General features: G+C 40.8%; 1 protein-coding gene across 1 annotated transcript in view; it reads left to right on the top strand.

Annotated features, from left to right (window-relative positions):
- Nucleotides 1-11745, top strand: part of LOC135488712 (ensconsin-like) — a 50505-nt gene extending 38760 nt beyond the window's left edge. The window contains exons 12-18 of the mRNA XM_064773420.1: nucleotides 455-493; nucleotides 2888-3225; nucleotides 3698-3878; nucleotides 4238-4399; nucleotides 5728-6386; nucleotides 6588-6888; nucleotides 8520-11745. Of these exons, the coding sequence (XP_064629490.1) occupies nucleotides 455-493; nucleotides 2888-3225; nucleotides 3698-3878; nucleotides 4238-4399; nucleotides 5728-6386; nucleotides 6588-6888; nucleotides 8520-8861 (2022 nt within the window). The 3' untranslated portion in view covers nucleotides 8862-11745. The remainder of the gene's footprint in view (nucleotides 1-454; nucleotides 494-2887; nucleotides 3226-3697; nucleotides 3879-4237; nucleotides 4400-5727; nucleotides 6387-6587; nucleotides 6889-8519) is intronic.
- The last annotated feature ends 1218 nt before the right edge of the window (nucleotides 11746-12963 follow it).

Raw genomic sequence — 12963 nt, 5'->3', positions numbered from 1 at the left:
CAGTGGTCGGAAATTCGTATGATGCTTGTTTTTGTCAGCTCCTCTGAGTTTCGACGTCATCACACTAAAAGCAGCCATTTTGGTTGTAAAATTTAGGCCATTGACCCACGTGGTGCGGCTGTGGTAGGACCGGCAGTGAGGAGTGCCAACGTCAAGCAAGACGGTATCTGCATGAGGCACACTCTGTCAGCAGGGTCAAAAACCTGGATTTACATTCAGAATGTTACCACGATGATGTCAGTGTGAGGCCTCAGTATTTGCTACAAGATTCTGAAGTATTCTGCTGCTAAACAGTGTGTCCTGGAGTTACAAACAATGCTTGGATTCAGTCTGACCACTGAATCACACATAAATGGACTGCGTCACCCCTCCCTGTTCCAAAGCTTATGACTTACCTTTAGTTTCCCCGATCACAGCACCGCATGCTTCATTATTTGCTAAACATTGCTTACAGGGGCCCATGAAAGCTATGCCGGTACCTATACTCAAGAAGGTTAGTCGTTGTACAATCACAAATTTGCTTCTGCATGTGTTGAGGCTGCACCTCAAACAGGTTTCCATTTCCAATCCTAAATCGTAATCCTTAGTGACAAGGTTCCTTTAGTGTTTGCCTGATTTTTAGATTGACTTCTTATCCAACTACCTTTGGTGAAGATGTCTATGAGAATGATATAATCCAACTACCTTTGGTGAAGATGTCTATGAGAATGATAAGAGCTTAATGGGCAGAGGTTACAATACTTAGGACTCTATTCTATCCCTCCTTTCAAATGTCTCTGAAAAAAATTCTTTTCTCAATTTCGACTACCTTTGGTGTATTTCAATGGATTCCAAACTTTGAAGGGTTTCATATTTGGGCATCCTTGATTTCCATTACTGACTCCTTCCTAACTACCTTGTGTGAACATTTTCCTTTCTCAGGTTATGGTGTCAAGGGTTCTCTGGTTTCTTTTCTTCATCTTTATGAATCACATTGATGTGATTCGCTAAATCAAAAAACATAAAGTCAGGAATAAATAAATAAAACCACAACATCAACAAAAATCATTCATTGCTTTTGTTTATCTTGTATCTTCTTTTTGTTGTCAAATTGATTCATATCTGTGACACAAATCGCATGCTATGTTCAGATCACTCCCTCGTCTTCTAAAGTTTCAGGCAATTCTCTTTGTTGTTCTTAAAAGGTTTTGTATTAGAAATCGACTTACCGGTAATTCAGGATTTCATTTTGAACACACTAAGCAATTCTGAGATGTAATTTAATCTTCTCCTTTTGATCTGTGGAGAGCAGACCTCAGCTGTATTCTTTAAAGTTAGATTCCATAGAAATTAGATTTTGTAAAAAAAGCATTTAGTTCATTCGTTCATTAGACCTGTACGGTAGCTTCAGCAAACCCTCTTAAGCTGTGACTCTGTAAATAATCCGTTAAATTTGGTATATAAAATTTATTCTCAACATCTCGGTGCAGCCTCTAGTATAAAATAATGATGGCCTGACTTGCTTTGCATTGCATGTTCAACTTTTCTTTGCATTTACATTTTCTCATGGTTAGACTCTTCAAGGTTGGATTGCAATGTGGAAAAGATTTATAGAAAATATTAGAAAAATCACAAACTTTCCTACTTTCCTTGAAGGGTTTACTGTGTTTGATTTGCATCCCTTGGTCTCTGATTTCTCCTCAGCATGTAAAGTTTCCACGAGTTAAGTGGAGGGAGTCAGAAAATGCCGAGTGGTATTGTTCTGTTACATCAGTTAAGCGCTGGGCAACCAATCCATTTTAGTCAGTGCGACCTGCAGCCGGGCCATGATAACATGACGAGTGATTAAAATTCAACCAATAGGTGGCCACTTTCCGGCTACAAATGTCATGGCCACGTTGCATGTCCCAGCGCCTAAAATCGCTTGTTTGCGCAACACTGTTATTTGTGGCTGCAGTGATGACGATTGCCTATAAAACTGAAAATGATGAAAATCCCTCGCCAATTGAATGACACTTTATTCCTACTAATCAGCAATGTGTCCGTCAATAGCGCATACTAACTTGATGACTCAGCAGTTTTGAGTCAATTCTGCATTGTCCGGGAACCTGTATTATGAAATGTACTGGTCGCCTGGTGAAATGAAGTCGGCTTATATGGTTTGACGCTCTGTTGTGGTTGCTAAGAGATACAGTGACCAGTTCCTAGATTTCTGTGGGATAGGTTGAGGAGTGGGAGTTTAACCCTATCTAGTATCACTATGTTGGCAATGTCAGTCAAAAAGGTCCTCGATTATGTAAATCTGGGAACTGGTCACTAAATGCATGTGTTCTGTTGTCTTGAAACTTGACATTCATTGGAGTTGCATTGTGTTCCAACAGTTTTCCTACATGTCATGTTTTAGAAAAAATTGTGTCGGTGAAGATTACCAAGAGGCAATGCCCGTGTTACTACTTATTTGGAAAAGAATCCTTGAGAAATGTCAGAAAAGTTTGGGCATTCCTCTTACCTGAATCCGGGGCTCTAGGATTTGCTCAATACAATATACCACCTCTCAATTCAGTTGGCAACTAACTACCCATGTTGCCCTTCGAATATTTATGAGATCGTCTGCTTCAGTCTGGTTGACAACATTAACATAACTTCAACGAGATCTGAGTCAAAAAGCATGTTCCTTTAACCTGAGTGACTGGAAGCGCAAGACGTGTTTAGAAACTCATTAGGCGCGTCTGAATATTTCACGAGACGATCTGGAACGTGTGACGTCTAAATATTACATGAGATAATCGGAACATTTTGCTATGAATTAGGGTGTTGAAGAGTACAAGGATATACCTCTTGGTGATCTTCTTTCCCTATCAGTTTGCTACATATAACCCTAACAATCTATTCATTCTATTCCTTGCAGAAATCTGCTCCGACAGAAAAACGAGAATCTCCCATGCGTGAACTGCAGTCTCCTGCTATGGAGGAAAAGAAAGAGGAAGCCGCCAAGAAGGAGGACTTGGTGGAGAAGAAGGAGGAGAGGAAAGAGGAGAAGAAGAAGGAGAAAAAGGAGGAAAAGAAGGAGGAGAAAAAGGAGGAAAAGAGGGAGGAAAAGAAGGAGAAAAAGGAAGAGAAGAAAGAAGACAGCCAGAAGTCAAAAGAGGAGGAGTACAAGGCTAAGCTGGCTGAGAAGAGGAGGCAGGCGCGTGAGAAGGCGGAGAGAGAGGCACAGGAGGAGAGGGAGAGGCAAGAGGAGATCAGGTAGCTGCAAAACGCAACGAAAACCTTCAATGTTGTGCCTGTGATTTTCGCACTCGCAACACGATGCCACCGAGTCTGTAGACTGTTGTAGAGGTTTGGCTCATGAAGCAATTTCCTGCACAATTGTGCATTTTTGGAGCTGGTGGTCTTCAGTGATCTCCATTTTGCTCAAATCCTTGTGCATGCTAAATTTGGCCTTGGTTACGTGATCCAAAGTGATGATGGACTCCTGATGGTGCTGACAAGCCTTGTTTATACTGATGTTACTTTCACATCCAAATGCCTCAAATGGGATTGCATTCGGTCACATTCCACTCGTAGTTTGGCCACAATCTTGTCCATAACACACTGGTACCATATCTGATTTGAACAAAATATCAACTGAGTGGGGCCTCTTGTTCACTGACTGTCAGCTTTTGTGGCACATACCAACATTTCTCATTGTAAAATTTGAAAACTCTTTATTTTGTAGACTGAAAGAAGAAGAGCGGCAAAGGAAGGAGGAAGAGGAGGAACAGCGCCGTATGGAAGAGCAGCTGCGCATGATGGAGGAGGCTAGGAAAGCTGAGGAGGAGAGGTTACTCAAGGCCATCGAGGAACAGGAGCAGAAGGCCAAGGAAGAGGAAGAAAGGGCCGAGGCGGAGAAAAAAGCGGTAAGAGGCAGTAATCGGTACCAGATAGGTAACGTGTTCTGGCGGTTCAGGTGTTGTGACTCGTAATCTGAATATCGTGGTTTCGTTACTCAACACTTGACATGATACCTATGATCCTGGCAAGTCACTTATCTTCAGCCGCCGTGTTCTTTGAACGTGATTTAAAACAGATGTTACTGATGCTTTTATCGGGGAAGCAAATGCCCTACTCCCCTCCAAGTAAGAAATGCAAAGAGAAAAGCTACTGTCCACAGTGACCGCTTCAAAGAACTGTCATTAGCACTGCCATTGAGTAAGGTTTTATTGTCACCAGGAGTATATTTGTCCATGTCAACAGAGTGATGACTTTGTGTTTCCAGAAAGAGGAAGCAGAAATTAAGGCAAAAGAAGATGCAGAACGTCAGGAGAAGGAACGCATCGAGCGTATGAAGAAGGAAGAGGAGGAGCGGTCGGAGAGGAAGAAGCGACTCGAGATGATCATGAAACGGGTCAAGACAGACTCGCCTGAAACGGTACAAAAGGTGTGAGATGCCCCATTCCATTGGTCAGGCCGCTTTCTGTTGTAGTGCTGTAGATAGAGCGCTTTGTGTTGCTGGAGTGCTTTGGGTTGTAGTGCTTTGTGTTAAAGTGCTGTAGATAGAGCGCTTTGTGTTGCTGGAGTGCTTTGGGTTGTAGTGCTTTGTGTTAAAGTGCTGTAGATAGAGTGCTTTGTGTTGCTGGAGTGCTTTGTGTTAAAGTGCTGTAGATTGAGCGCTTTGTGTTGCTGGAGTGCTTTGGGTTGTAGTGCTTTGTGTTAAAGTGCTGTAGATAGAGCGCTTTGTGTTGCCAGAGTGCTTTGGGTTGTAGTGCCTTGTGTTAAAATGATGTAGATAGAGCGCTTTGTGTTGCTGGAGTGCTTTGGGTTGTAGTGCTTTGTGTTAAAGTGCTGTAGATAGAGTGCTTTGTGTTGCTGGAGTGCTTTGGGTTGTAGTGCTTTGTGTTGAAGTGATGTAGATAGAGCGCTTTGTGTTGCTAGAGTGCTTTGGGTTGTAGTGCTTTGTGTTAAAATGATGTAGATATAGTACTTTGGGTTATAGTGCTTTGTGTTAAAGTGATGTATTGTGTTATTGTAGATAGTGTTTCTGTATGTGTTAATAGAGAGTTTGAGATTGACCAACTCGGTGAGATTCACTGAGTCAAATGAAAATACTGCTTCTGAAGTAATGTATGCTATGTACATTTGCCTGAATTTATAGCATGCCTGACCTGCTTTGGTTTGTGATTAGCGCTGAAGCAAACTTCTTGTGAATTCTTTTTAGAAAAGTGACTGTATGTCACACAAATTTGGTGATCAGGCTGATTTAATGGCTAACTGTGGTGAAATACTTAAGTTTTTTACTCAGATTTGTGAATTGAGATTTTCTTCGTGTGAATATCGTAATGTGAGAGTTGTTGTGTCGACCTATGGAATCGGGTATACCACTCATTTCTTTTTCGATCGTTTTAGAAGCTACAGCTTTATTGCATTGCGTTTATTTCATGAGACAGATGTATATATTTGTTGGCTTGCTGAACGTCCGACGTTTTCCATTTCGTTTCTAAAAGTTCATTTTCACTGTGCCAAAATGGTATTCTTACTACTACGGCTTTGAAGATGAAGTTCAATCTTTGTGCCTATTAGAGAGCTGCTGAAGCTTCAAAGTTCAACAGAAAGAGTCCTCGCTTCAAGTTAAGAGGTCACTGTTGAGAAATAGAAGAAATGTTCAGAATTGGAATTAACTTCATTTTGTATCCATTGGAAGTTAGATAGTAGATGAGCAAAAGTAGCTGATCATTTTTCAATCTGACTAATCATTCAACAATATTTCAGGGAGAAGAGAAGCGCCCATTCAGTCCATCACCGCCAAGCAGGACACTCAGTCCTTCTCCTGCTGACGCCTCCCCCGAGGAGAAACCAGCAGCAGAGGAACCAGTGCCAGACGCGGCTGCCGTTATGTCCACATCAACGTCATCACTACCAGGCGACGACAAGCCAAAATTCAAATCGGCCCTTTTACAAAACATGCTCGAGAAACGCAGCAGTGGTGGTGAGGACATGGAAAGGAAATTCAAATCTCCTTTATTGGCGTCGATGATGTCGAAACGCACGGCGAAAAAAGACGACGAAGATAAATCTGGTGGATCTAGTCCCACGCATGAGTCTGAGCGGGCAAAAGATGGGTCAACGGAGGACTTGGAAGAGAAAGAGTCGCTAAAAAGTCCTGATGAGGACAAGGACGTTGATACCGCATTCGATAGTGCCACGGCCGCATCCAAGAAAGATGCGCCAAATCCTATTAGTGATAGTGACTCGTCGTCTAGCTTGTCCAATCAAATGTCCGAGACTGCTATAAATGACAGTGTAAACGCGACTGTGACGCCCCCTAGTGTGACTCTGCTAAACGGCGGGGGGGACGAGACCAAATCGGTGACTGTGAATGGAATAAAGGATGATTATGTAGTGGATAATCCTGCCGTCATAGATACTAGGTCAGTATGCTGTGCATTCCATGAGAAATTTCAATCTCTGTGACCCATGTTTATCGCTTGTCCCGGTTTCTGAAAAAGTGCTGTAATGTGTTAGCCGGTGTAGGTTAGCCCTTTCCTCTTAGTGCAGTTTTCCAAACGTAATGATAGATATGTTAAAGTGTTATAATATTTTCACCTCTCACTTGTAGCTTTTCCTTTCAGTCTTTCACATAAACTGAACCAATCAAGCCAGCCGCCCCTTGCAGACGACATGATTGGCTCGACCACATCCAATGACTTTGAGGAAGTTATCGATCTCTCCAATAGTAATATCGCCGCCGATATTCAACAAAACACGCAATTGGACGCGGATCTTCTCAATTCGAACATGGAGGCGCTGACGTCGACGACGGACCACCCGACGCCGTTGATCGCCTTCGAAGACAACGCTGCTTTCAAACAGGAGACGGCAGGTACTGATCTGAGATTTCTGGGTTTTGATGCGCCACCTGTGTCAGAAAAGGTAACATTGATGGTTTGTGCTTCGTGGTTTCCGCTGTGGTGTTCGCACAATGATTTTGTTGCGGTGGAATTGCTGTGACTGGGTCGGTGGATTTATCAGTTGGCAGAGGAGGCAGTTTTCAAAAACATTTTTAAGTATAATTTTGCATTCATTTGTTTTGTTTCCAATCAAATTTTGGGGAAAGTTCATCTTAATTGTGGAATAAGCATTTGGCTTCTTTAAATTTCTTCTATCCTGGGATTATCGAAAATATTGCAATTCAAATATTATCATATAAATCTATATAAACAAAATATCACATAATAATAAGTGCATTTAAAAAACCAGTATTCACAATATGAATTGGAACTTTAAACACTAACTGTTTGATATTATGTAATTTATAGCAAGCATGTCAAACGGGCTCAAGAATTAGCACCCTAATTTGGGATTAGGGCAAAAGTGTGCAGGCCTATTTAAACAAGAACAACATAAAGACCCTTGTATTTGCACTGACTACATAATTATTTTCCGAGGACTTTCTGATCTTTGTTATTTTCATTAAAGCCTGGGCTTCCCAGTGAGAATGTCGTGTGAGGTTTTAAGACCCATATGCCCTCATCGTACTGTGGGTAGAAATGTCCTTATTCTCACCACGGGGTGAATAAGGTTTGACCTTTTCACCAGTTAGGTGTTTCGGGCTTGGCCACAGAACATCAGATTTTGGGCTTCTAAAGAGGTCATTGTTGACAATAGGTTTACATTCAAAGTGCCAGTAATCAGATAAGTTTGACTGCCTCCTCAAAAACTGAAGTCTTGCATGGCTATTCTCGTCGAAGTCACATTGCCCATGTCTCGTAACGTAAGTACACATCACAGTCGTATTTGATGTAAACACAGTTGTAATGTTGTAAATTCAATTCCTGACTGACCACACTTCACAAAGCACAAGCTATCAAACGTTGCCCTTCTCTTCAATTTCATTTGCTTTTCTTGCTCAAGCATTTGGGATGTTGAGAGTTCTAGAGTTTAACCCTTTGGATGCACCTGTCTTTGATGAATCAATATTTAGTATTCAGTAGAACCTCTCTATTAAGGACACCCTTGGGACTGACTAGACCTGTCCTTATTGGAGAGGTGCCCTGATTAGAGAGGTTAAATTGAATGGAAACAACCAATTTGGGTTCAAGACTAGTGTCCTTAATAGAGGGGTGTCCTAAAGGGAGAGGTTGCTGCAAAGGAAGGCCCTACTATAGTAGTAATGCTTTGTTGTACTTCGTTTTGCCAGGTTCAAAATGTCAGTACCTGAAATTGCATGCCTGATTTCGACCCCTGCAATCGTGTCCGAGGACTTTGTTTAAATCAATCGTTAAGTTTTTCCATATCTTGTACATCAAAAGTCCAAGTTGTGGAGAGAAACTGGTCAGCATGAACATGACCTCGGGCCACTTCTGTTTGGACACACATTTGCACCGTCATGATTTTGGACAGTGTACCATAGCAAACAGCTTCTGTTAGCCGCCAAATTTGCATGCATTTCTTTCATTCATAACTGTAACAGGCCACTGTTACAAAAACCCCTCATTTGTGGGGCACTTAAAGTTTACAGTCATCCCAGCTTCTTATTCATCATCGATTCTGTTTTGTTTCAGATCTGTTGTCATGAAGAGCCATGTCTTTGTATGCAAGGGAAATCCAGCCCAATGAGGCCTAGTGTTATTGATTTGGAAAATGCTAACGCGCCCAATGACAATATGGCGTCGGACGCATCACATAATACTACACAGGCTGCTTGTGGCAATGCCTCGGACAGCAACCAGTTGCCCGAAATCGACATGCTTTGGGCGAACGTAGAAACTGTGATGCAACAGAAGGAAGGGAGCGTGTTGAGCTCCCTGGGCGTTCAAGGTCGGGCGTCTGACGCTACAACTCCAGACAGTACGAATGAAGAAGAGCAATTATGGCAAAAAGTCGAAGTGGGGAATTCATCTTAACAATTTCGAAACATAACAAGGATTCCGGGTTTTTTAATTGCCGTGAAAGTTCGGCCTCTTCTTCACGTTAGAGGATGTTACATCACAGTGTCTGAACCTTAGGCATTTTATCACGATTTGCTCAGGTATACTCAATGCTCATCAGCTTTACCTAACAACCTAATCGGCTGGTAGGGTTACAACTAATTTATAATACATTGTGTTAATGCGTTTTTATAGCCAGAATATTTGCCATATTTTTTCATATCAAAATGTTTTGTTACTAATATTATTACGCGAGTCTTTTTATACTGGTAATACTTTGCTGTTATCCAAATTTTATAATGGATCACGATGACCCAGATAAACAGTCCGATAAGGTAGCTTTTTTCTGGGTTATCCTGTATATCTGCTTTAAAGAAATTTCCATGCGGCCAAGCATTCCTGATGCAACTAGAATAAACCAAGTGAGGACTTTTATTTAGATAGTTTTTCACTTCAGAAAATATGTTGCCATGATCAAAACGTTGTACTCTAACTCAATTGAATAAGAAAAGAAAACATCAAAAGTTACCCTGTTTATTTTCACTTTAAATTTTTCAAAAAATGATTTTTCTATCAAAAGTTACTCTGTTTATTGTCACTTGTTTATGATTCCATTGAAAATTTGTCAAAAAACAATCCACTTGTAATTTTTCCAAAAAATGATTTTGCCATCAAAAGATACCCTGTATACTGTCACTTGTTTACAATTCCGAAGAAAATTTTTCAAAAAACAATTTTTCAAAGAAGTTTTTTTTAAAGAGTTTCAAAAAAAATTTTCGATTTTCCCCTCAGTTGGCCTCTGGGTTCTCGTTAGGTAAACTGAGCAGCAACGAGCACCTGACAAGTCACGTGATGCATTTCTATCTGCATTCTCTTGGAGGAGTACCCTTACCGAGGTCTACGCTTTAGAGTTGCTCCGTTCAAATGGAGGAGTACCCCCGTTAGTATAGGGCATTGTATCATCTGTGTAAGAGACGAGTACCTCCAAAATAGCTAATCATATGGGAAAGAAAAGAGTACCACTAATTATATAAGGTGGGTTCTCTTGTGCTTCTTGAGATTGAAAAGATCTCGACTCTTTTTCATGGTTGGGTACTCTCAGATATGCTTCATGTTATGCCTAATAGTAGGGTACTCTCCAGTTAGTTCATGGTACAGATAGGGTACTCTTTGATATCCTTCATGTTTGGGTACTCTCCATAATACCTACATAGTCTAGAGTACTCTCTAGTATGCCTAATAGTAGGGTACTCTTCTGGTGTGCTTCAAACGCTAACTCAATAAATGGATCTATATCATCGCTTGGAAATCGGTGTGCAAGGGTTAAGGATATGAAATTCTAGGATATGAAATTCTCAAGATTGGACTTGTATGCTTGAAGCTGACTCGCATGTACAGTGGGACACTATTTATTCAACAAGGATGTGTTAAAGCTGAACAAACTGAACTGCACATCCTGGTATCAGTTCGTGTATTTGATAAGTGTGTAAAGAGGAGTTCGTCTCAACCACCAGCGAGTGTGTGCAGATCTGAGGTGCACTTCTTGGTGTACTTTACCAAAAAATACCGACCAGAGCTTCAGGGGTGAAGTTGAGCCAGTTCAGCTTTAAGAGACTGCAATGGATGTGCATAATGTAAATAGACATAAGAATTGATGTGCATCTTCAGGCAGTTGCTGTATATACCATACTGTTTTATTCTGTGTCACACGAGAGGCTGTTGTTTCTGAAATGTGTGTGTATCAATGGATGGCTGTGTCTGCTTCTAATCGAATGCTGTAGAACATGCTAACTTTGCCACCCTGGGGGAACTTGGCAGCCACCTGAAATACCTGCTGAAGGGCGGTTGATGGTGTTATCGGAGAGTCTGTTGTGATGAAAGGACTTTCCAGATGATCATTTTGATGGCACCCCTTATCCGTCTGCCAGTAGATATTTCAAGTGGTGGTAGGCAATCTCTCCCCTCAGGTGGCAAAGTTGGCATGTTTTACAGTATTGTAAACCTTATTTTCTCTACTTGACAGATTTATGCCATATTCATGAGAAGGGGTTAACACAAACTATGTTCAGGTCAATGGTTTAGTTATTGCAAAATGCACCCATTTGTTTGGGCAATGAATACAAAGGGTTAACTGTAGCTGTGTAATTCTCAAAGAGACTAACTCGAAATGTATTATCGTTGGTTAATTTGGTCTTATTCATGATAATTTACGAGTATTTCTTGAGATTTTGATACAGCAGTGATTCAAGTGTTGTTTTCTAAACGTCTGGGGCGGGGTTGTCTACCGATAGCCATGAGATGATTCATTTAAGGTTTCATTTTCCCAAGCTTCAAATATATTGTTTTTGTGTCTGTAGATGTTTTAAATATTTGTGTCACTTGGTCACTTTTCCGAAATAAGTCAAAATGCCTCTTCATAGATATAACTGGGTTTTCCTGTTCATCCCGATGTATTGCAAGGTGTACAAGTTCATTCAAAAACCTTAGATCAATTAAAATATTTCCTGTATGTTATTGCTATTTACTATTTCGGAAACACCCTGTACGGTTTCCTGAAGTGGTACTCTCTCACACAATTATAACAAATAATTATGACTTTGTCAGGTAGATAATATTCACACTGGACTTTCTGTTGAGAATGCGTAATATACACTGATTGGAGAAATTATAACATTCTCGTTGACTGGGAGCAAATTTTGTTGAAAGAATTTGGATTGTTTGCGCTGCCCGTCAGATTGCTTCGTAGGTTTAAAATTTGGCTGATTTCACAAATGCGTTTTAGCCAAAACTGTATTTGTGACTCGCTCTACCAAAACTAGGTGCTTGTCGCATCTGAACTTGACAGGTTGATACGGACTTGTTGTTCATTTCCCTATTGTAGACCTTTTGTGAAATCTATTACAAACTGATTTGGTTACATTTCACCAAAGGTCTACAATAGGGAAATGAACAACAAGTTCGTATCAACCTGTCAAGTTCAGATGCGACAAGCGCCTAGTTTTGGTAGAGCGGGTCACATTTAGAGGTTGAATAGGCCATTTCAGTGCCTCTAACTGGAAGTAACCAATTGAAAAGTGACCAATTCTTAGCCGTTGTACCACCCACTTGGAGTATATCCTGAATTGGTCTGTCATATTTGCATTATGCTGATTTGGCTAAGATGCTTTCGTAAAAAAGGAGTGGACTTGTAGACTTTTCGCAAGGGCAGCGCAAGATTGTGACATTAAAATAGCGCACCAGATATTGTCTTCATAAATGAACAAATTTTAAGTAACAAATATCTAATCCTTGCATAATTTGAGACTGTCCTATATCAGTTTCTTGGATTTTGAGTTACACTTTCGTGTTAATTTGGTGCCGTTTTGGTGAATATATCCTCATATCCTGACGTACGTTCGATTCAAAGCGCCGATTGGCCCTCCTTCTTCTTCTCCTAATATATTCGTGATTTCATCGGAGGAAAAGTTGGGGGAACAATCAACTATTATATAGTAGACACTTTAATAATAATATTATTAATTTATATTTCTGTAGTGCTTTCCGTGGTATATAACCTTTCTCAAAGCGCTTTTGGGATTATCCCAAGCTATTGACTATAACACCAGGTTGAGTGTGGGTCTGTTTAACTTCAGCCCCGCCACAAATATCAACCTTTTCGCCCCCATTTCTTTGTTTTGACTTATCCAGGTAAAGCATTGGAAGAGTCTATTCCTGAAACTGGGGGTGTAGATGTTGGACCATGTGGTTTTGGGATCATGTCTAAATATCAGTTCCATGGCTCATTGCGGTTCATACATATCATGTAGGTAGAAAAAAGAAGAATTCCCAAGAAAAATCTTTATGGAACACCCTGTGTAGCACACCGGGATGAACAAACTACTTCAATCACAACTTAAATAACAACCACGAGATGCAATTGTCCATCTTTATTTTTACGTCTTATTCAAAGGCCACAAGTGCGTCGCTGTTGGGTTTTGAACCCATGGTGTTCAGAGGATAAGTCAGACCATTGGGTTTCTGTGGAAATTTGGTTCAAAGTTGGAGATCGGTTGTGATCTGTTCCGCATCGTAACCTGAG

Source organism: Lineus longissimus, chromosome 5 (assembly GCF_910592395.1).
Source record: "Lineus longissimus chromosome 5, tnLinLong1.2, whole genome shotgun sequence".
Taxonomy (NCBI): domain Eukaryota; kingdom Metazoa; phylum Nemertea; class Pilidiophora; order Heteronemertea; family Lineidae; genus Lineus; species Lineus longissimus.
This window is presented reverse-complemented; position numbering and strand designations above follow the sequence as displayed.